This window comes from Panthera pardus, unplaced genomic scaffold (assembly GCF_024362965.1).
Source record: "Panthera pardus isolate Hobbes unplaced genomic scaffold, ASM2436296v1 HiC_scaffold_1, whole genome shotgun sequence".
Lineage (NCBI taxonomy): Eukaryota > Metazoa > Chordata > Mammalia > Carnivora > Felidae > Panthera > Panthera pardus.
In genome coordinates, this window is record NW_026526654.1 from 73,905,799 (window position 1) to 73,929,508 (window position 23,710).

At 41.2% G+C, this 23,710-nt stretch overlaps 1 protein-coding gene across 1 annotated transcript in view; it reads right to left on the reverse strand.

Moving 5' to 3' along the window:
• FREM2 (FRAS1 related extracellular matrix 2) overlaps positions 1-23,710 on the reverse strand; it is a 169,734-nt gene that overhangs the window by 69,298 nt on the left and 76,726 nt on the right. Inside the window, exons 4-6 of the mRNA XM_019447696.2 lie at positions 19,931-20,161; positions 5,580-5,705; positions 4,221-4,472 (exon numbers count right to left, since the gene is read on the reverse strand). Coding sequence (XP_019303241.2) covers positions 4,221-4,472; positions 5,580-5,705; positions 19,931-20,161 — 609 coding nt within the window. The remainder of the gene's footprint in view (positions 1-4,220; positions 4,473-5,579; positions 5,706-19,930; positions 20,162-23,710) is intronic.

A 23,710-nucleotide genomic window follows, 5' to 3' on the forward strand; every position in this document is an offset into this window, starting at 1 on the left:
AAAATTTGATGGGATAAGATTTGACTTACTTCTGCTAAAAGCTTTTGTCAGATTGGGTGTTTTCTTAACCCAACAAAATGTTACTAGAATCCTATAGCCTACATGATTCCAAATGGTGGGACATTGTCAATACTTCAAGTCAGAAAAAAGACCCAGAATGTCAGAACACAACAAAAAGAAAACCCCCATGGATGCCTATTCCACTGCTTCTATGCAACATTATGGTAAAAGTCCTACCTAGCACAGGAAGAAACGAGAAAGAAAGAAAACGATGCTGCTAATAGTTAAGGAGGAAACAAACTGTGACGAGTCAACGAGAAGGAAAGGTTGGGGTCCGAGGGCAGGTCCTAAGCACTGTAGGTCGATATTGTTAATCTCGCCAAGGGTCGATATCTGATGTAGTAATCAGCACTGATTTTGCGCACATCAGAAAATCTCACTGAACGAGTACTATAAATGATCACTTAGCCAGTGGGATGGTCTCTGAAATACTTCACCCAAAAGAACTTTGTGGGGAGGCAGCAGTGGATAAGCGAAGCGTGGAAGCCATCCTCAAACGGTTTCTCATTGCACTGAATACAAGCTCGATCCCCACAACTTCCACGTCAGGGTGGAGACTAAGCCTCAGGAAGAGTTTGTGCCATCTGCTGTGCGTGCTACGTGGTCCAGGGAATAATTCCTTCTGATAGGTCATAGTAGTCTCAGAGCTGAGCTTCTGAAGACTTAAAAAGAAAGCGGTTGAAGAGCTGTAAGCAGCGTTCATTTTGCTAGTGGCATTTTGAAGAACTGTGGAGGGAGAGACTCACTGCCCAAATGGATACAGGATGTGCACAAGTGGTTTATTCTGGAGACTTGTCTCTAGTCTTTTTTCATCTGGATTGTCCTTTCCTTTCCTCCTTAGATATGAAGCTCTTTCATTTCTTCCGCTAATTTCCTGGACTGTCCTATTCTTCCTTCTCAGGCTGACTTTGTTTGTTCTCTTGAGACCCGCTCTGTGTCTACCTCACTGTTCTTCCTTCCTTCCTTCCTTCCTTTCCTTCCTTCCTTCCTTCCTTCCTTCCTTCCTTCCTTCCTTCCTTCCTTCCTTTCTATTTACTTATTTTTAACGTTTATTTATTTTTGAGAGACAGAGAGAGCAAGAGCATGAGTTGGGGAGAGGCAGAGAGAGGGAGACACAGAATCCAAAGCAGGCTCCAGGCTCTGAGCTGTCAGCGCAGGGCCAGCGTGGGGCTCGAACTCACAAACTGTGAGATCATGACCTGAGCTGAAGTCGCAAGATCAACCGACTGTGTCACCCAGGTGCCCCTCTTCTCCTTTCTTTTCTTTCCTTTTCCTTTCTTTTTTTTTTCCTTCCTTATCCTGACCAGACAGACCGTTATGTTTTTAAGAAAATAACTGCAATATTTGTTGAATAACATTTATAAATCTTGCTTTTAATTTAGAAATAACTTCAGTCTTTAGAGGTTTCTCCACTGTTATACCACCAGCACAGTTGAGGCAATGCTTTATTTTTTTTCCCTCTTGTGCATTATTGGCTCTTGGGCGAGGAAAGGGGAATGTTCCCATCCTCCTGATGGTGGTAACATTTTGCCGTTAATGGTTTTGTGTTGAGGGAAGGCATGGACTCGAGTTTAAGAAAGATTAAATTGGTGGCAGTGGGAACAAGGGTTTGCATGGGAAGACATACCAGGATGTGAAACCTGTGAATTCATGACAATCTACATGTGAGATGGAAAGGGTCTCTCTGGACTAGAGTAGTGGTGTTAGGAGTAGAAGGGAAGAGACAGAAGAGAGAAAACAGAAGGAGACATAAAAGGGGTTGGGGGAATGAAGAAATGAAGATGGTTCCTGATAGCATTCCTGACAGTCTGCTGGTCCAATGCTTGCGTGGCGTTCTGAAGCCTTGAAATCAAAGCCTGTGGCCCCAAACACCCCAGCCCTACTCTGGGGCAAACAGCTCTCGGAGCTTTAGTTACCCCACTCAGAATACCACTTCTGCTGCCTATACCAGGGAATGGAAAGCTCAGTGAAGCATTCGTAATAATAAAGTATTTTACAAATATTATGTAATAGTAGACATCGTGCCAATGGTTTCCACAAACTTGTCACCCTTAGATACCAGTGACAGGGTAGAAAAGTCATGTATTTGGGGCCCCGATAGTAACTTTGTAGTGTACTAACTTTGCAAATTCAAGTCAGCCTGAGTCAGTTGGCCTCTCTAAGACTCAGTCTTGCCATAGTAAAACAGGGATCATGACATCACCCTTCACCCTTGAAACGATTTAGCTCTGTACCTATGAAAATGCCTGGCGCTTAATAAATAATGGTTTCTTTGTGTACCTTTATTGTTTCCCCATGTACATCCCACAAAAATCCATATGGGAAAGATTTTTTGCCAACAAAACAAACTGAGCTGAAGTAATCGTTAATTATATTTACTATTTCTAAATTAAATCTCACGATCTTTCTACCTATGTTAACAGAAATAGACAAATATCTAGATAGCAGATAGGTGTTTAGTGTGGACTAGTAACTCTGTTTTGGCTGCCTGGCTTCCTCTCTAAGATCATTTAAAATAAAATTTCTGTACTTTATTTAAATACAGAACAGAATTACTTATTAGTTTATAGACAAATAAGCTAAAGCAACTGGACATCATTTAAGTGATAGCAGAATCAACACTTTCTTCAAATGCCTCTTGATAAAATCATTCCTAATTTTTGTCACTTAGTGGTTTTAAACGTTTTCATTAAAAAAAAAAAAGACATGATCTATTTCATGGGATTGTCAGGAGGATGATGTACAAAGGACCCAGGGCTGTGTTTGGCACAGAGTATAAGCTCACAAGCCACATTACTATCCTTTTAACTTAACTGTCTCTTAACTGTCAAAGACCCTCCCTGGTAGGTTATAATCTTTTTCCTGAGTTTTCATGTTATTTGGAATGAAAACATTTTGACTCTTTTCCAGCTCCTCTCCGAGCCAAGATTCATCCACCCAGCTTCTTCCTCTTTAATCGACTATGAGGGAGAGAAAAATATTCCAAGTACTGGGTGGTGGGGGGGGTCCTCTCGGTTTGCTGCTCTCTCTGTTCCTCAAGAGGTTACTCACAATTGTCCCCCTGGTTCTCTTTTCTCAAGGCACAAACTATTTCTTGAGCTGGGAAGATAAGACCTTCTCCGTTTTCTATTCCAAAAGCGGGATTATTTCATGATAATTGAGTTTCCCTCTAAGATAACCACCCCCCCTCCCTTTTTGGTGCAGGGAGCTACCTGTGGGATTTTATTTTCTATATGTTTATTATCTTTCTAGCTATTCATTTATTTTATTTTATTCATTTCTTTAATGTTTATTTATTTATTGAGAGAGAGACAGACAGAGTGTGAGCAGGGGAAGGGCAGAGACAGAGACAGAGACACTGAATCCGAAGCAGGCTCCAGGCTCTGAGCTGTCAGCACAGAGCCCAACGTGGGGCTAGAACCCACAAGCTGTGAGATCATGACCTGAGCCGAAGTCAAACATTTATCTGACTGAGCCACCCATGTGCCCCAAGTTACTTGTTTATTAACAGCCTTGTCTGATGGGTTTCTTTGTTAAACAAGTTCAAATACTGAGATTAATACTGCAAACTATAAACTTTTAAAAGCAAGACAAAACAGGGGCACCTGGGTGACTCACTCAGTTAAGCCTTCGACTTCAGCTCAGGTCATGATCTCATGGTTCATGAGTTCAAGCCCCGGGTCGGGCTCTGTGCTGACAGCTCAGAGCCTGGAGCCTGCTTCAGATTCTGTGTCTCCTTCTCTCTCTGCCCCCTTTCCCCACTTGCACTCTCGCTGTCTCTCAAAAATAAACATTAAAAAAATAAATAAATAAAAGCAAGACAAAACAAACAAAAAGGAAATAAATTAAATTGATTATCGCTTCCATTCTTCCTCATGAGACTGGAAAAATTTCATCACCTACCAGTAAGCAGCATTATAAAAGAAAACTGTACAGAGGGAGAAAGCATACACAGGTGTGACTTTTGCCTTTTAAAAACATTAAATCAAGAAAGCCAAATGGATTGATGCGGCCAACTTTGAAACTTAGTCCCACTACGAAACCAAGCATAATACGAATGTGCATAATTCTCTCACGCTCTTATTTTTCTGTCTAGAAGGTTGTGCCTGATGTTGTTCTGCCTGGTAGGAGGAATAACTTTCAAGTAAATTAGCACTTACCATCATCTTTGTCAGGGACGATTGTAACCCGAGCCCTTGGGTATTCTGATCCAATCCTCCCGCCCATGGGCACGCTCAGAAGGACATGGAATGTTTCCTCCTCTTCATACAGGGAGTCGTCAATAACAACGATGCGACACGTTTTTTCACGCTCATGTCTGTCAAAGTGGATGACACTGGTGTGGTCTTCAGGTCTGGATATGTAATCTGAGTAGGACAGCACCGACGTCGGCACAGTTCCGTCTGCCGTACCTGGGGACAGAGAATCCAAAAGGTGTTTATGTAGAACATATCACACAAGCGTGTTTCCAGAAATGATTATTTTCACATGCAACATCTTCACGGTCAATCTGTATATGTGAACCTCCCTGGAAATTACCACAGCACCTACATGGTATTCTAGCATTACGCGTCACCTTCACAGTGGTCTCAAACATACAAAGAGTATTACATTTCCAGTGTTTTCTCCTCTACTTCCTGCCACTGGTCTTTCGGAACAACACAATATCACAAAATAATAGCTTCGACTATTCAAATGCTTACTGTGTGTAGGCAAAGTGCCAAGTGCTTTACATGCATTGCCTGATTAACCCTCTCAACCACACTATTGGGGTTTACAGAGGTTAAATCACTTGCTCTGGGACCCAGAGCCCAAGGCTGACCCTGAAGTCTGTGTTTCTGACCACTATTCTTTATTATCTTCCCATTCATATATATATATATATACACACACACACACACACACACATTAATGGGAATTTTCATGAATGCTCAGATATCAACTGCACATATGACCTTTTGACCTTTTCTTTTACATTTTTAGAAAATCTACCTGTTTCCTAGGAAAGTATTTAGTATATTAATGAATATTATATATTTTAATTTGGTATTACATAAAATCATCTTTCAGAGGAGGCTTACTAATGAGCAAAAGAAACATTCTGAAATTCTGTTGAAATGAGTTTCAAGCTAGTTTACAAGGATTTTCTTTTGAGTATGCATTTCTTTGTCTCTGTCTCTCTCTTTTTTAAATAACCCTCTTCCACTTGATCAGGTTTGGGTGGGGAAAGGGGACTTCAATTTCTTACATTCCAAATGGCTTTGAGTGTTGGGATAAGCAACCACAAGAATCAGATGTATTTTGATAGGTAACAGCAGTCCTTCCAGGCCCTCTTGGAAGAGGTCCCCAGAAGTGTAACAGTGAAGGAAGACTTCTGGGGAAGTGCAGCTTTTTTCTTTATGAAAACTGGAATAATAAAACATACCCCTCAAGGCATAATGTTCTGGCTCCAACATGTCAAAGAGGCTTATTTCTATGTCTTTGCAGGGACAGTTCAGTTCATTGGCAAGTCAAGCTACCTTGTTGCGTATAACAGACCACCATCAATTCCTGGCTCACGTCTCCACTTCTTCGGATGGGAATGAACAGCTCACCCACATCTTCTTCAACGGAGTATTCCGACTGGGGAATAAATACAGTCGACTCTAAAGAGAACACACAATCACAGTCACTATTACTTTTATCTGAACTTCAGCAATCCTATGCAAATTAACATTGCTCTAATCGTCAACTTTCCCACTTGCATATTCTTTGAGAATGCCACCATGTGAAGGGAAGGAAAGAGAAGAGGGGGGCAAAAGCAGGTATAAAGCATGCAGGCTCTGGGCCAGTGAATTCCTAGCCTTGAAATAAGACTCAACATTGCAAAAATAGATAAATAGATAAAAATCTCTGGTAATCGCTTTCTTCCTCAATTAATAAATGCTGCTGACATACTTCTTTAAATACAGCTTTGTTCACTTGACAGATCAACACCTTCCAATGGTGTAGACAAATTTTAGAGGCAGAAGAGACCTTGGAAGTCACCCTGTCCTACCTCGTACTTTACAGATGAAGAAACCTGGGTGCAGAGAGTTGAACTTATTTGCAAAGGCCTCTTTCTGGTTAAGTCAAAATTAAAACTCAAACCTTGTAATGTCTAACTCTAGTACCCTTTTTTTTAAAGTTTTTTAAAAAATGTTTATTTTTGAGAGAGAGAGAGAGAGAGAGAGAGAGAGGCAGAGCATGAGCTGGGGAGGGGCAGAGAAAGAACAAAGAATCTGAAGCAGGCTCCAGACTTTGAGCTGTCAGCACAGAGCCCGACGCTGGGCTCGAACCCGTGAGCTGCAGGATCATGAGCTGAGTGGAAGTTGGACGCTTAATCGACTGAGCCACTCAGGCCCCCCAACTCTAGTACTCTTTTTATCTCAAGTCTATTTATCAGCTATAAGGACCATACCTGTGGTTTTCTTCCTCTCCTAGACAAATAACGATGCAGAGTATACAATATTATATTTTTATAATAAGTCTAAATGATTCATTTTTAAGGTAGTTGAAAGGCCCACTAAACAACAGAATGACATAATTAAATTGTTGAAAATACAGTTCAATGTGAAGCTATGTTTAGTTCAGGATGACATTTAGTTCAATAATTTGCCATGATAACTCCTAATAGATACTTTGGTATTTGACTGGGAGTCTGTTTCACTGAAAGTCTCACAAACACATAAAAAAAACCGCTTCATGGTTATTTTTAAAACAGTAAGCCACTTTGCTTTTCACGATTATAAAAGACCACTGGAACAGGAGACACAGGCCGCTCGAGGTCCGTGTTCCGTCCTCTCCACCCTGCCCGGTCCCCCAGGAGCTGACTACTGTGAACCACATCAAAGGTTTCCCTTGTGCTCTGGCTTCCAGTTGGGTCAGCCAAAGGGAAGCACAGGCAGGACTTGGAGGTCAAGAGCAGAATGGGGTCTGTGGCATTCATTCCCCTGGCTCCCTCAGGGTTCAGGGCTGACCGCACCCCTTCCCCCAAGTAAAGGTCATGGTGCCCGCTGAACTCTCAGGCTCACTCTCTGGGCTCAGCTAACGTCTTCTTCCCTTTCCCTCAGGCCTAGAGGTGGTAATGGTGCCCACTCTTATTCCTTGGGGCACTTTACCATGCCTGGTGGTTTCCTAATTTTGACCTCAATGTTGTAAATAGTCATATTATTACATTCTTTTAAAATTACTTAATTTAATTTAAGCTATTACATAAAAAAAATGAGTATGTGGGGGTGCCTGGGTGGCTCAGTCAGTTGAGCATCTGACTTCGGCTCAGGTCATGATCTTGTGGTCTGTGAGTTCAAGCCCTGCGTCAGGCTCTGTGCTGACAGCTCAGAGCCTGGAGCCTGCTTCAGATTCTGTGTCTCCTTCTTTCTCTCTGCCCCTCCCCCACTTACTGTGTCTCTCTCCCTCTCTCTCTCTCTCTCTCTTTCTCAAAAATAAACATTAAAAAAAATGAGCATGTGGTTTATTTCTTCTGAGATTCTCATTGATAAGCCAATTTAAAAAATGGTACCACTAAAAAAATGATGGGTGGATATAAGGTCTTATAACTATTCTTTTATCAAACATTGGTTGGGTGACTTTTACTTGCCAGACATTCTTACTAGGCAGAGGGGATATGGAAGGAGACAAAATTCCTGATCTTACGGAGTTTTCATTTTATTTGGGGTTGGGAAAGAGGAAGAAAATAAACAAATATACAAGAATATGTAGTATGCCAGGAGGTAATGAGTTATGTGAAGAAAATAGAGTGTGCTGAAGGGGGCAGGGGCTAAGGCAGGGGAATGTGCCGCGGTCCGCCTGTGTTATAAGGGAAAGTATCTGTGACAGAGTCACATTTGAGATGAGATTTCAAGGTGGTAATGAGATGCCTTACATACATAGTTTAGAGAAGAGAATTCTCGGCAAAGGAGTGAACAAGTGAAAAGGGCTTCAGGCCTGGGTGTGCCGGGTATGCATGAGGAATGTCCAGGAGGCCAATGTGGTTTGAGTAAGTGGGGTAAAAAAGAGAAGGCAGGACGTGGGACCAGAGCAGCAGTGACGGGGTGGGTGCCGGGAAGATCACTTGGCACTTCAGGATCGTTGGGAGGATGTCGGGTCTTACTGGGAGTAAAATATTGTGTAAATAATCAAAGACCAACCAATGGGATGAAAACAAGCACGGGCCATTGATTCACTGCGCCATACCAAAGGAGTCGGCCACTATCACTTGTCTTTAGCAGAGACTCAAAGGCAGGCCGAGGGGTGAGAAAACTGTATAGTGGGAACAAGGGAAGGCTGCAGGGGTGCCCTGGCTGGAGGCTGGGGGTACAGGGAAGCTGTGGGCAAGCTAACTAGAAGCGGGGCATCCTATGTGACTAGTTAGGGGTGCACATCCGGTTTCTGTGGTCAGTCTTAAGTTGAAAATGAGGGCAAAATGAAGGAAGCTGTCAGTTATTGATCAAATTTTGACCATCTGGGGCTGACTGCTATGGACAGAGGCTGTGGTTTCACTTCCCAGTTACTGTAGGCTGTAGGTCAGAGTTGTATTTTAATACGTGGTCTGTCCGTTGTCTCTGGGTACTCCCATCCAGCTCTCAATATAAAAGCATGAGAAGGCTTTAAACACGGGGATGCTGTAGGCCGCCATATCTTAAGGACGTTATTTTTGGCCGCTGTGAGATAAAGAGACACTGAGGGCCCAGGAGCTGGCCAGGAGCTCAGTTAGGCTTTGCAGCCGTCTAGGAGAGAGATCACGGCAGACGACCAGGCGGCGGCAGTGGAGCTGGGATAACACGGCTGTGTGCAGGACATACAAAGGAAGAGCCAAAAGAATTTTCCGACGGATCAGATGTGGTACGTGAGAGAGCAGAGGAGTCAAGGGTGATTCCGAGCTTTGCTATCTTGACCGGCCAGAAAGATGAAACTGCTGTTTATAGAGACTGCAGGAGAATCAGGTGTGGGGCGCAGATCAGGAGTTTCATTTTGGGCATATTAAAATTGAGGTTTGAATTTTAGCTGAGATGTCAAACGAGCCAGCTGAGCATACAATCCTGGATTTCAGTGGACAGGTCCAGATTGGAAATAGAAAAATAGAAAAGTGCGAGGCACCAGCATTTTGCTGTAGGTGAAGTCTGAGTCCGAATAAAATCAGTTAGGGAGGGATTGTAGATAAAGAAGACAATGGATCCAAGCACTAACCTCGGGGCAGGTGGAGGTCAGGGAGATAAGGAAGGCTGAGCCAAGCAGGCTGAGGAGGGGTCCCAGGGATGAGAACAACCGAGGGAGTGTGTGGATACTGGAGGTCAAGTGCAAAAAGTGTTTTCAGAAACAGGGAATGAATGAAAGGGCCCCTGGGTGGCTCTGTCGGTAAAGCGTCAGACTTCAGCTCAGGTCATGATATTGTGGTTCATGAGTTCTAGCCCCGCATCGGGCTCTGTGCTGACAGCTCAGAGCCTGGAGCCTGCTTCAGATTCAGTCTCCCTCTCTCTCTGCCCCTCCCCCACTCGTGTTCTGTGTCTCTCTCTCTCTCTCTCTCTCTCTCTGTCAAAAATAAATAAAAAACATTAAAAAAAACCCAGAGGGGCGCCTGGGTGGCGCAGTCGGTTGGGCGTCCGACTTCAGCCAGGTCACGATCTCGCGGTCTGTGAGTTCGAGCCCCGCGTCAGGCTCTGGGCTGATGGCTCGGAGCCTGGAGCCTGTTTCCGATTCTGTGTCTCCCTCTCTCTCTGACCCTCCCCCGTTCATGCTCTGTCTCTCTCTGTCCCAAAAATAAATAAAAAACGTTGAAAAAAAAACAAAAAACCCAGAGAACAATCAAATGTCTCAAGTGCTGCTGACAAGTCAAGAAAGCTGAGAATCGATCATTGGATTTAGCAAAGGGAAATTACTGGTTACCTTTATAAGAACTGTTTCAGTGGAGTGGAGGGGACAAAAGCCTGAAGGAATCGGAGGAGAGACACTGACAAGACAGCAGGCACAGACACTTAAAGATGTTTGCTGTAAATGGGAACAGAGTGACATCTAGAGAAATATCTTGTTTATTTATAAGAGGAGTTTTTTTAAGGGCAAAATTATTCCTACTAGTATGAAGTGGGATTTTACCAAACATAAAATTTCAATATAGAAATTATCATAGCGCTTCATTAGAAAAAATACACAAGGTGCCATGAAATATTCAAGTCGGGTCTTCAATGAGTTCCAATGAGTTTCTTTTCATGGAAATTAAGTCTGGTACCACCTAGGTTTTGGCAGTCCTCAGGTCATTTACTCCAATGGCATTCGTAGAAATATTACAGAAAGTTTGGTTTCTTTGTTGGGGGTCGGGGGAGAAAGTGAGTGGGGGAGGGGCAGAGGGAGAGGGAGAGAGACAACCCCAAGCGGACTCCACCAGTGTGGAGCCCAACTCAGGGCTCATCTCACAACCATGAGATCACGACCTAAGCCAAAATCGAGAGTTGGACGCTTAACCGGCTGAGCCACCCAGGGGCCCCAGTTTTGTTTCTTTATTAAAGTTTGCTGTGGACTGAATGTGTCCCTCAAAATTTATGCATCGAAGTCCTAACCCTCAAAGTGATGATATGTGGAGGTGGGGACAGTTGGGAAGTAATTAGGTTTAGATGAGGTCATGAGGGAGGGGTCCTCATTTTGGGATTAGTATCTTTATAAGAAAAGGAAGATCTCTCTTTCTCTCTCTTTCTCTCTCTCTCTCTCTCCCCCCAGGTGTCCAGAGCTTGCTTTTAGCTCTGAAACTCACTCCTACATTTGGTCTGAAACAGGGTAAACAGGTCCAGCACCACATTTAGGTCTTTCGTTGACCTGATGTGGGCAGAAATGTGCATCTATGGGAGAAACTGGAAAAGGCGAGATGAGGAAAGGCTTTCCTGCTAGGTTTTTCCAGTTCATATCATTTTTCAACCTCATTTTATATATACAGGAGAGCTTATACACAGACTGCCTCAAGTAGGCATAACTTTTTAAAACCCCTGAAAGTGGCATTTGTTTTTTATCAGCCTTAAAAATTATTAGCTCATATGTATGGGATTCTTAATTATTTGCAAAGCCCTATTCTAAACACTTTACATGAGGGATGCCTGGGTGGCTCAGTCGGTGAAGCGTGAGACTTAAGCTCAGGTCATGATCTCACAGATCGTGAGTTCGAGCCCCGTGTCGGGTTCTGTGCTGACAGCTCAGAGCCTGGAGCCTGCTTCGGATTCTGTGTCTCCCTCTCTCTCTCTGTGCCCCTCCCCCACTTGCTCTCTGCCTCTCTTTTTCTCTCAGAAATAAACAAACATTAAACACTTCACACATATCAGCTAGTTTTATCCTGGCAACAATCCTTTCACAAAAGAACTATTATGATTGTCATTTTATCTCTGAGGACATGAGGCACACAGAGGTTCAAAACCAGCCGAAGCTTAGGCTAGTAGGTAGTGATACCCATACTTGAACCCAAGAAGTCCATCTCAAAGCCCAAGATAGTAACTGCTATGATCCACTTGTAAAAGAAGAGCGCTCAGAACGGCCGGTAGCTGGACTTATGCCAGAAGGGCCAACTGAGCTTATAAGAGACATAAATTACTGCTAAAAAGCTGGCGGGGACAGCAGAAGCAGAACAAAGGAAGCTAAAAACAAGTATTTGAAAATTTGTTTAGACATCCAATGTATTCATAGAATTCTATATATAAACTCATAAAAGTGTTATGTAAGGAACAAAATCTGCATGATGGTCCTACTGACAAAGTTACAGAAGTATTATATAAGTGACATGTATAAATGTACAATAATATGCTTATGAATATAATACCTGTATTATGTAATATAGCAGCATATCATATGTCAGATCCCAACGAGCCCATTAGATGGAAACCGTAGCAGTCTCTGGGAGGGTGTTCATTGAAAGACAAAGCAAGAGTGGTATTATAGAAATAGTAAACTCTGCTAAGTAAATAGAGATACGTAGACAAAAATGACTACAGGGTCATCCTCTCTAACCCTTAACACTGGCTTTCCCATGCAGTAGGTCTATGAGTGACTTTTATTTCCTTTTCTTAAAATTTTTTTTAATGTTTACTTATTTATTTTGGGGGGGGGGAAGAGAGAGAGAGAGAGAGAGAGAGAGAGGTTACACGTGAGCAGGGGAGGGGCAGAGAGAGGAACAGAGAGAATCCCAAGCAGGCTCCACACCATCAGCCCCCTGTGGGACTCAAACACACGGACCGTGAGATCACGACCTGAACTGAGATCAAGAGTCAGATGCTTAACCGACTGTGCCACCCAGGCACCCCTGGCTTTTACTTCTTTCAATCTTTCAGAATTCTTGACAATGAACATGTGTTACTTTTATAGTTTCAGATTGGTTTCACCATTCTGTAAGTGCAAAGATAAAGCTGAGTAAAGTGAATGCAATTCGTCATTAGTCATTGCAACTCGACTGAAACGAGTGCTTTGATCTGTAATTGCAGTGTTTATTTTTAGGTTTGACTGTGCTGTAACTTTGGCCAAAAATGACTTTTGTTCTCAGAAATAAAATAGTTGTAGTTACATTTGAAAGCTACTGTTCATGCCAGTCTTTTCTCAATTATACTGAACAGATTAAAAAAAAAAAACACAAAACAGATTCTACTAAAACCAAGATGGAACAAATTATCTTCTAAAAAATCTCTGTTACAATAGAACAGAGAAAGCAAAGGCAGCGCATGGACAAAGGCACTGAGTGTTTGTTGTCTTTAGAAAGTCTGGAACATTCAAAAGTTAACACAGAAGATGTTCCGGTACCTCCTCAGGCTACCATGCTGTCCTCAGCCTGCTCGACAAGTGGCACCGAGTAGGAAGTCTGTCCCTGATACGTTTGATCTTGGACAGCTCTCTCACGTTTCTACGGTCTGTTTTTCACTCTCAAACAGACATAGTAATTAGTACAGGCTAATTCAACAGGGACTTGAAAAAGACACAAATGAGAGTAATGAAAACATCTAAATAACATGCTTACAAGTGTCTTTTTTAATGGAAGGGTTTTTTTTTTAATGTTCTTTATTATTTATTTTTGAGAGACAGAGCACGAGTGAGGAGGGAGAGGGGGACAGAAGATCAGAAGTGGGCTCTGCGGTGACAGCAGTGAGCCCATGTGGGGCTCGAACTCAGGAACCGTGAGATCGTGACCTGAGCTGGTCAGGCGCTCAACTGACTGAGCCACCCAGGCACCCCACATGATAGTAAGTATTACAAGTTCATATCAGGATGCCGTGAGATCCAAAAATTATCCTTTAGCACTAGGCAAATGTTGGTAAGAGTGAATCTTAGGGTAATCTTTGTGCATATCATTAAAAGTTTTTATTTTGTGAATGTAGAAACTTTCAGGAAGTTTTACAACACTAAAATGGCTTTATTTTATACCACCTTTTTTCATATCCACCTTTTGGTGCCAGAAATGTACAGATGTGTGCTGTAATTTTAGCCAGTATTTCAAATTGTTTGCTTCTCTTAAGACAATGACCTGTGCTTCACGGCAACAGGATTCAAAAAGGAAAAAAAAAAACCTTCCACTCTCACTGAAATTGAATTTTTTCTTGCTTCTTTCTCATTTTGGTGTCATAGCTGCCGTGGATTACCATTTCATTAATTCTGGACCTTCAAATTTGGCTAGCCAATGATCTCCCTATGTCAACTGTGACAACAGTACAAACTTTTAGAAAGAATAATTAATGTTTGTGTTTCATGTTACAGCCTATGTCATCTGAATTCTACTGCATGAAACGGGTTGGCTCACTCAGCACACAAAAGTTTGCCTTTTCTTTGTAGCCAATAAGATTAGCATTCTTGACATACAAGTTCTACTTTTCTTTGGAATGGTATGTTTATTCTCTACTGTATATTATAGAGAATTAACCTAATCTCGTCATACAGAAAATGATTACACAGATCAAATATTTAATTCCCTAGGTTCATGGTTGATTTTTGGTATCATAAAGGTATCAGAACGAGCCCCTTTCAATCAGAAGTTTGCAGATACTTCAAGTATGTACATAGTAAATAACTGCACGAAATACTTAGGGACTTTAGACATCTATGTTCGGTATCTGTACTCGAATACCTGTATCTGAGGTTGTAGTCTCCTAGTAAAGTACAAAAAACTAATTTACTCTGGTTAGAAATTATACAAGGTAAAAAAAGGAATGGGATCTTAGTATAAAATAAGTTTCAGCTCTTACCTATTTTCCTCTTAACAGAAATGAAAATGCTTAATGTTAATTAATATCTAGATGCTTCTCAGAGTGAGAAGAAACGGTGTTATGTCTGACAGTTAGGGAACCGAATAAACAGGAAATCGAGAATCTTCTTTCAGGCGTCTCCTGTGGGTGCTGACTGCTCCTTTATCACAGCACATAACATTGTACATTGTTAGTTATAATAATTTTGTGGAGTGTAATCACCTAATGATACCCTTTCAAAATTAGTATGCCTTCTTCACTGTGGCACCCGCATCCCTACCTCTTAGCAGAATTCCTGGCATGTAGCAAAAACTCAATAAACAGCTGTTGAACGTACAGACACATAATGCTGAAGCAGTCTTGATTATCTTTCTAGAATACTTGGTTTTTTTCACCTATACTAACATATTTTTGGCTTGATATATAAAGGGAAAATTAACAGAATAAGAGAAGGAATCACTTTGTTCTTGGGTCTGTTTGTTCGTTTTATATACAAGAATGGGTGAGACAATGCTGCTGTTGGCAAAGCATGTGGTTTAATTAGGATATTATTTCTTTTCGGTCACAAGAAATGACAGAAGACTGTAAAACTCAGAGAATAGAGAGAAGGGCTTCGTAGAAAAAAATCTATATACATTCAAACACTGGGTTCTGGCACTTATTAGCAGAGGACTTTGGGGAAATACATTCTTTGAGCCTCAGAGATCCGATTTGGAAATTGACATATCAATCACAGGTTTACATGAGATATGATTGCCCAGCTCCTAATGCAGGGTCTGGCTCAACCGTGGATATTCAAATATGGTAGAGATTGGCATTGTGATTACTATCTTACCCTTGGCCTATGGAATAATCCTTTTGGAATTCTCTGGGTTAGGTTAGAAAAAAAGGGCAGAAGGAGTAACAGTGACCCGAAATTTCTTCAAAGCCCTTCTTGTCTTATGGCCATCTGCTGTCTGCTGTTGATTCAGTCCAGCCTCGTCGCAGAGGGTCTTTCCACCACAGCTAAAGCTCAGATAAAGGGTAATCTCACCCATCTCTGACAACGCTAAAGACAACCAATCGACCAAGTGGTCGATTGAGGCAGAGATTTAAGGATGGCACTATTTCTCAGGTTCCTCATCCAGACAACAAGTTAAATGGTTTATACACTTTAAAACCCCTCCCGGGGCGCCTGGGTGCCTCAATCGAGTAAGCGTCTGACCTTGGCTCAAGTCATGATCTCGCAGTCTGTGAGTTCAAGCCCTGTGTCAGGCTCTGTGCTAACAACTCAGAGCCTGGAGCCTGCTTTGGATTCTGTGTCTCCTCTCTCTACTCTTCCCCTGCTTGCTCTCTCTCTCTCTCTCTCTCTCAAAAATAAATATTAAAAAAAATTTTTTTAAAACCCATCCCAACTGGAACTGCATTTGTAAAGGATGGAGACTGTGGAATCAAACTGAAACAAGGAAAGATAACAGTGATAGACGACTGAAAAGTAAGGTAAAAATCTTGACAATAAGAGCAGATTTTCCATGGGAGTGCCTCCAAGGTCACAAGAACCTGGCACAAGGGAAGTATGCCAAAGAGAGATTAACATCTCTGTTTAGCAGTCTGTTTTCTTCTTATTCTAGTTTTCCTCTTTGTACCGCAGACTTCAATTTTTGAGGACATTGAATTGACTGATTTACTCAATAAATGACTAAATGACCCCATTTGTCTAGAAAGCTATTGATCCCTACAATCATGGCAGAATGGTGTGTCCCTCTTTTGTGTGCCCATAGCACTTTGTTAAGTAGAAGGAAAAGTTCTCCATTTTCAGTTCTCTTTTTTCATGTGACAAAATATGTCTGTTCTAGGGGTGCCTAAGTGGCTCAGTCGGTTAAGCATCCAACTCTTGGTTTCAGTTTGGGTCATGATTGTATGGTTTGTGGGATTGAGCCCCACATCAGGCTCGTGGCTAACAGCATGCAGCCTGCTTGGGATTCTCTCTCTCCCTCTCTCATTCTGCCCTTCCCCACTGTAGCTGGTTCTCTTTCTTTCTCTCAAAATAAATAAATAAACTTTTAAAAAAACTGAAAAAAGATCTCAAAAAATACGTTCTAGACAAAAATGTGGGCTTCTGAAGTCCCATCTGACAGTTGAGCTGTCCCTGCATGGCCCCTCTCTCACTGGCAGGGCAAGTACCAACATGGCAATGAGATTTGCATGTGAACTGTAGGAGATTAGCTCCCTTCTATTCATGGCCACCCAGGGTGTCCAGGGATGAGGAATGGGGTGCACTTGCTCCCAGTGGTGACTGCCCTTTGAGGCAGGCTGCCTTCTTGCACACAGGATGCAGGAAGACATAGTGACTGGACCCACTCCTTAGAGAATGGTCATTTCTATTGATCATAGAGCTTGGCTTTCCAGCCAGAAACCAGGCTGTGTTCTTGGAACCATGTGTTCCCAGCCAGACATTCAAAACATCTGGAGGCATGAGACATATTACAGAACATCCATATGGGTACTGAATAGTACTTGAGTCTAGATAAGTAACTACTTAAGTGTATGTCATATCTCCGCAGTAGATGTAGATACTCATGTATTGAATAAAACACATAGTCAGGGGCGCCTGGGTGGCTCAGTCTGTTGAGCGTCCGACTTCGGCTCAGGTCATGATCTCACGGCTCGTTGAGTTTGAGCCCCATGTCAGGCTCTGTGCTGACAATTCAGAGCCTGGAGTCTGCTTTGGATTCTGTGTCCCTCTCTCACTCTGCCCCTCCCTCGCTCATGCTCTGTCTCTGTCTCTCTCTCAAGAATAAAACATTAAAAATTTTTTTTAAACGCAGAGTCATTTAAAATCTTTACCTAAATCACAACTATGTAAGTTAAAAAATATACATGGATAGAGTATTATAAGAGTATAATTATGAACATGTGAGAATTCAGGATGTATGTATGTATATGCTTGTATGTGTGTGTGTGTGTGTGTAGAAAGAGAGAGTTTATGTTAGTAAGTTGTTTGTTTTGTTTGTTTTGTCACAAAACATGGGAGCAAGTATTCTAAAACTTGTCACATGTAAAATTGAGAGTATTCTATAAACACCAAGTAAAATGCCTAAAATGGTGCACAGGTCTACAAGTATGGAGGTAATAGGGAGGGAGTGAAAGAATGTATATAAAATGTGTTAATTGTGCTGTTTGTCGGTAGTGAGTATGTGATGAATTTCAATTATTATCATTATCTGTAGCTGTTATGGGTAAGTAAGGAACTGGGAAAAGCTCTTTTATTAACTGGCTAGTAAACAAACCATTTCCAGACTAAAATGAAGCAGTGGTGGTTATTTCCTTTTCTTGCTGCCATAACACTTTGTTTATACTTTATTGCATCACATCACATTCTATTGCAATCATTTATTGGTAGGGCTCTCTTTCCCATTAGACCATAGGCTCTTTGATAGAAAGATTTCTATCCTATTATCTTTGCATCCCTAACACATAGCGCTGTACCCAGCACACATACGAGCTGAACACATTTTGAATGCATGCAAAATAGAATCTCATAACATGACCTAGAACTAATACATAGAGGGGGAGGTTAGAGGCATAATAGTTCCTAGGGCTAGCAAATTTCTATGTGAAGAGTTACAAGAGAGTGTAGAAAGAAACAGTTAAAATTTTGAAATGGTAGGGAGAGTGACCCTTTAATGGTGAGGAACAAGGGCTCTTTAATCTCTTAAAATGAAATCTAACAATGTTATTTGTGATACTAGAAATAACAACAGTATTGTGCTTTATGTTTTATAGAATTCTTTCACAAGAATGATGCAACATGAGACATTAATTTTTCTTATTTTGTGCATTAGGAAACTAAATCTTAAGAAAAGGTGTTTGATTTGATTAAGGTCATAAAACTAGAAATGGTAGAATTGGGAATCAAACTCAGATCTTATAACTTTAAGACCAATGGTCTTCAACAAGACATGGAATATACCAGGCATTATGAGACACTTGTCAGTTATCATAGGAATGATCATGGCCTGGAATGACTAGGGCTGAATGTCATCTAGAAAATTCTATAACAACTTTGACGACCATTACATTAAATGGCACTATGGCAAAGTTGTGTGTGTGTGTGTGTGTGTGTGTGTGTGTGTGTGTGTGTGTGTGTGTTGTATGTACATATTTTAATATTCCACTTCTCAGATCTACAATGGGTACAGAGTATAGAGTGTTACCCTATTCTGAGAAATAGAAAGGGACGGATGAGTTTAAGTGACTTATTCCTTAAGGTAAACAATGACAATTATACCAACTGGCAAATAAAATATCAAAAAATGGCTTCAGGGGTGCCTGGCTGGCTTAGAGGGTAGAACATGTGACTCTTGGTTTCAGGGTTGTGAGTTCAAGCCCCACATTGCACCTAGAGCTTACTTAAAAAAAAAATGAAGAAAGAAAGAAATGGCTTCAAACAAACTCTAACTGATGGGCCAGTTCATGTGTATTAAAGCTGCCATGGGCTGGTTCAAAAGAGAGAAGCTTTATTATGCTACCACTTATTCAAGACTTAAGACTCGAAGAAACTTTAATTATTCATGCCTAGATAATGCAGATAAAACTAAATGTAATTAAATGCCAACTGTTCTTTAAAGGAATTAGAAGCATAATTGAACTTCATATTTAACTAAAAGAGAGATGTTAGTTAAACAAACAGACCCCGAGCCCAGTTCTCTTATGCTCTCTCTCTAATTAGGTTCAGTCTTTTAACCCAGAGATTTCCACACAGGTCTCCATTTCAGGTACTCAGTAGATTGTATCTTCAGAGAAAATTTAAGAGTTTTCTGACTGACAAAATAAAGTAGGCTGGCAATTAAAAAGAAAGTCACGTCTGGCTTCTGACAGGATTTCAGCTTTAGAAGACTCTCTCCAACCTTTGAATAAATGCCAGCCCTCCAAAAGCCATTCAACCTTTTTCTTTCTTTCTTTTTCTTTTTCTTTTTTTTTTCTTTTTTTTCCTTTCCTGACTGCACGGAGACAAGCTAGCAATTAGAACGATGGCAAGGGGGAGGGAATAGGTCAAATTACACATGAAAGCAGTGAGGTTCACTTTTACCAACATCAGCCAAAGGTGGGCACTGACAAAAAAGCATAATCTAATAGAAATTAAGAGGAGTGATTTAAGACACGATTCGCCAAAGAGTGGGGATAGGTCTGGTGGGTTTTATGTAACAAATGTGGAGGCGCACAGCCAAGTGAAAACTGTTGGCTGATAAAAATTCTAACACTTGAACAATCAAGTGTAACATGGGGAACAAATTAATCCCAAATGGTCTGATTCTTAAACTCTTTGTTTAAAGGACACTTTGAAAGACATTTAAAAGACTTTAAAAAGTAATGAATTAATTCAAGAAAAATGAGATGAGCAATATTGATTCTAAAGAACAGAATTACAGTAAGAGAAAGAACATGCTGATAATTCATATCAGCTTACGTAGTTCATTTACTTGAAATGATATAGCTTCCCTTATTAGTTTTTGGCTTCCCTCTCCCATCAGCATACGTGAGAATATTTAACTATGAGTCTAGAACATTCTCCCCCATAGAAAGTCCACACACTGAATTTAAAACTTCCTTTATAAGGTATTTTATCATTAAAAACCCAACAGCGACGAGACAAACAAGTCGACAGCTCTCACCATCTCCGGGGTCAACAATCTCCACCGTGGTCACTGCAGGGAATTCCAGAGCAGCCAGCACAGGCTCTGAGAGAACCACCTGGAAGGTCTCCGACTGCTCGTGTTCTCCATCGCTCATGATCCGCACTCTCCAGGTGGCCCTGGTCTGGCCTGGGTTGAACTGCACTTGTTTCTGTGCTTTGCCCTTGAAGTCTTTGTCTTTTTCTGCAGTCCCATCTCTTGTGCCGATACCTTCACAAAAACATGGTATCATTTTCTTAGCTTCATTTTAAATTGGATTATTGAAGTTTGCCTTGTCGTTAACCTTTTGCGTGTTATTTATTCTGCCTGCCACTACGTCCAGCTTTGATTCCATGAGGTGGACGATTGGGGTACAGGTGCCACAGTAAAAGGGTTCTACTGTAGGTATTGGGGGTTCATGATTCTGTTCTATTCTTACCTCATGATGGTTTTGCTATATATTCTTTGAACTGTGTTTGTGTTAGAACCTCTTGTAAAGCAAGGCTCAGTAAATTAATATTCATGTTGCAAATATTCTTATTCCTACAGTTCATTCAGTCTTAAAAGCTCTTCACTTTTTTAATTTTTTTTAATGTTTGTTTATTTTTTAGAGAGAGACAGACAGAGCATGAGTGGGGGAGAGGCAGAAAGAGAGAGGGAGACACAGAATCCGAAGCAGGCTCTAGACTCTGAGCTGTCCGCACAGAGCCTGATGCGGGGCTCGAACTCATGAACTGCAAGATCATGGCCTGAACCAAAGTCAGATGCTTAACCTACTGAGGCACCCAGGTGCCCCAAAAAACTCTTCACTTTTACTTTTACATGTGTTATACTGCATGTGCCATATGATAAAAACATAAGAAAAATTCTCTAACTAGAAAATAAGGAACTCTGTGAGTCAAGAATTCTTTGATAATCAAAGTTGTAAATGGCCAATAATAAAAAAAATTACAATATTCTCTCCACATTTACTGGGACTAAGATCCTTAAAAGAATATAATTCAGTGATTGTCAATATGACCACATCCAGGTTTGTGTGTGTGTGTGTGTGTGTGTGTGTGTGTGTATGTAACACTTCAGAATTCCATGAAACCATGTGAACAGAATTGGAGAGCTAAATATATGTGATTGCTATGAGCACTATGTTGGGCTCACTCTGATGGTTCAACTCAAGGTCAATTGCAGTTAGCTGGGAAGGCTGAAGGACCTCTGAGTCTCTCACTACATTACAAGAGGATCTTCACCATCACTATACCATGTTCTCAAATCACAGGTTATCTATAAACAGTCAACAGTTAACAAATCCAATGTCATCGAAAAATTATAAATTGCAGTTCGTACTTGTTCCACTTTGTACTTGTACTAGTATATCCTTAAGTGCTGAATCCAAACCTCTTAGTGAGCCATGTTAGTAGAATAATTTTCAGATAGGGGTATCTGGGTGGCTCAGTCAGTTAAGCGTCTGACTTTGGCTCAGGTCATGATCTCATGGTTGTGAGTTTGAGCCTCGTGTCGGTCTCTGCACCGATAGCTTGGAGTCTGGAGTCTCCTTCAGATTCTGTGTCTCCTTCTCTCTCTGTTTCCCCCCTGCCCCCTGTTCATGCTCTGTCTGTCTCTCTCTCTCAAAAAAACATTAAAAAGAATGCTTTTCAAGTAAATTTCTTTAAATATTGGCATTTTGAGAAAAATTTGTAGGAAAGACAGTTTTTAAAGGGGGGAAATAAAATCTTGTGACTATTAGAATTAAGCCTGAAAATAAAGTGTTTGTAGCATTTCTTATTTAATTGAAAAAATTACCTTATTTTTAAATAATGGTGCTTACATCAGATGAATCTGAATATTTTCATCTGACTGTTAGTTTCATCTTAAAATGACAACGAAAATAAACATTTCATTAAAATATTTTTGTCTTGGGGCCCGTGGGTGGCTCAGTCGGTTAAGCGTCTGACTTTAGTTCAGGTCATGATCTCACGGTTCCTGGGTTTGAGCCCTGCATCGGGCTCTGTGCTGACAGTTCAGAGCCTGGAGCCTGCTTCGGATTCTGTGTCTCCCTCTCTCTGCCCCTCCCCTGCTTTGTTTCTCTCTGTCTCTCAAAGATAAATAAATGTTAAAATTTTTTTTTTAATAAAATATTTTTGTCTCATAGCTCTCAGAAGCAACTGAGATACAAATATCTCATTTTTTTTTCAATAGTAAGTAAAACATGATTTTTTAATATCAGGAGGAAAAAGGGCACAGAACCAGGCATTCCAGCACTACGTATCCTGTTGAATGTTGCAGACTTCCCGTTAGCTCTTTGGTTCCTAATGCACACAGACAGGTTGTCAACACCTCTTGGGTCTGCCATGATTCACTGCCGAGGTAATGGATGATGAGAGGAATCATTCTCTATGAGGTTCCAGCACACATGCTGCTCATTGACCCATCTAGCCACAGTGGCATGGGCCAGCAGAAGAATTTGCTATTTGCTCTCTGATAACCACTTTTGTTTTGTTTCGCCAACAATGCATTATTTTCTTAGAGATTCAAAAGGCAGTTTAAAAATAAAAAGGAATGAGTATAGGGCCGCTCAGTCAGTTAAGCGTCCAACTCTTAACCAGAGTCTTAACCAGAGTCTTAACCAGACTCTTGATTTCAGGTCAGGTCATGATCTCACTGTTCGTGGGTTCAAGCCCCGCATCGACCTCCGCACTGATAGTGTGGAGCCTGCTTAGGATTCTCTCTCTCCTTCTCTCTCTGTCCCTCTCCCATGTGCACTCTCTCTCTCAAAAGTAAATAAAAGAATATTTAAAAAAAGGAATGAGTATAATACAAGGAATGTCCACTAGTTCCAACTAGTCATCCTTACTAAGTGATAATCAAGTTATCCAACCTGATAAAATGTAGACTGTCATACCAAATTTCATGGTTGCTGCTAAAAACACATATAATTTTTTTAGATGGACTTTATAAAGTATTTCTGATTGGATGTAAATTATAAATAGGCAAGATCGTTGATTTGCCAAGCAAAGAGGAATGGATTTCTATTTTGTGAAAAAAGACTTATGCCTCTCAAACATGAAGTAAAATTAAGAAGGACGTGTCATATTTTTAGAGGGTAAAATAAGACTTAGATGGAATACTAAATTTGCTTTGGGTCAAAAATAAAGATTTCCTTTCTATAATTAACGCACAGTACCTACTCTGAGTGTAGTGTTAGTCTATCCTGGTACAGGATACAGTTACTTACTATCCATGGACCAGCAGCATAAACAACATCTGAAAGCTTGTTAGAAATGCAGAATTCCAGGCCTTACCCCAGACCCACTGAATCAGAATCAACATTTTAGCAGGATCCAAGTAAATCTTAGATGCATTAAACCTGAGGGTAGGTGGACACATACTAAATATTTCATATCTCCATAGGGCCCTTTATATAGGTGCCCATTTTTTTAAAAATTAAAGAAAAAAATTTTTTAATGTTTTTATTTTTGAGACAGAGAGAGACAGAGCGTGAGCAGGGGAGGGGCAGTGAGAGAGGGAGACACAGAATCTGAAGCAGGCTCCAGGCTCTGAGCTGTCAGCACAGAGCCTGACGCGGGGCTTGAATTCATGGACTGTGAGATCATGACCTGAGCCAAAGTTGGATGCTTAACCGACTGAGCCACCCAGGCCCCCCTAAAAAAATTTTTTTTAATGGTTATTTATTTTTGAGAGAGGGAGAGAGACAGAGTATGAGTGGGGAGGGGCAGAGAGAGAGAGAGGGAGACACAGAATTGAAGCAGGATCCAGGCTCTGAGC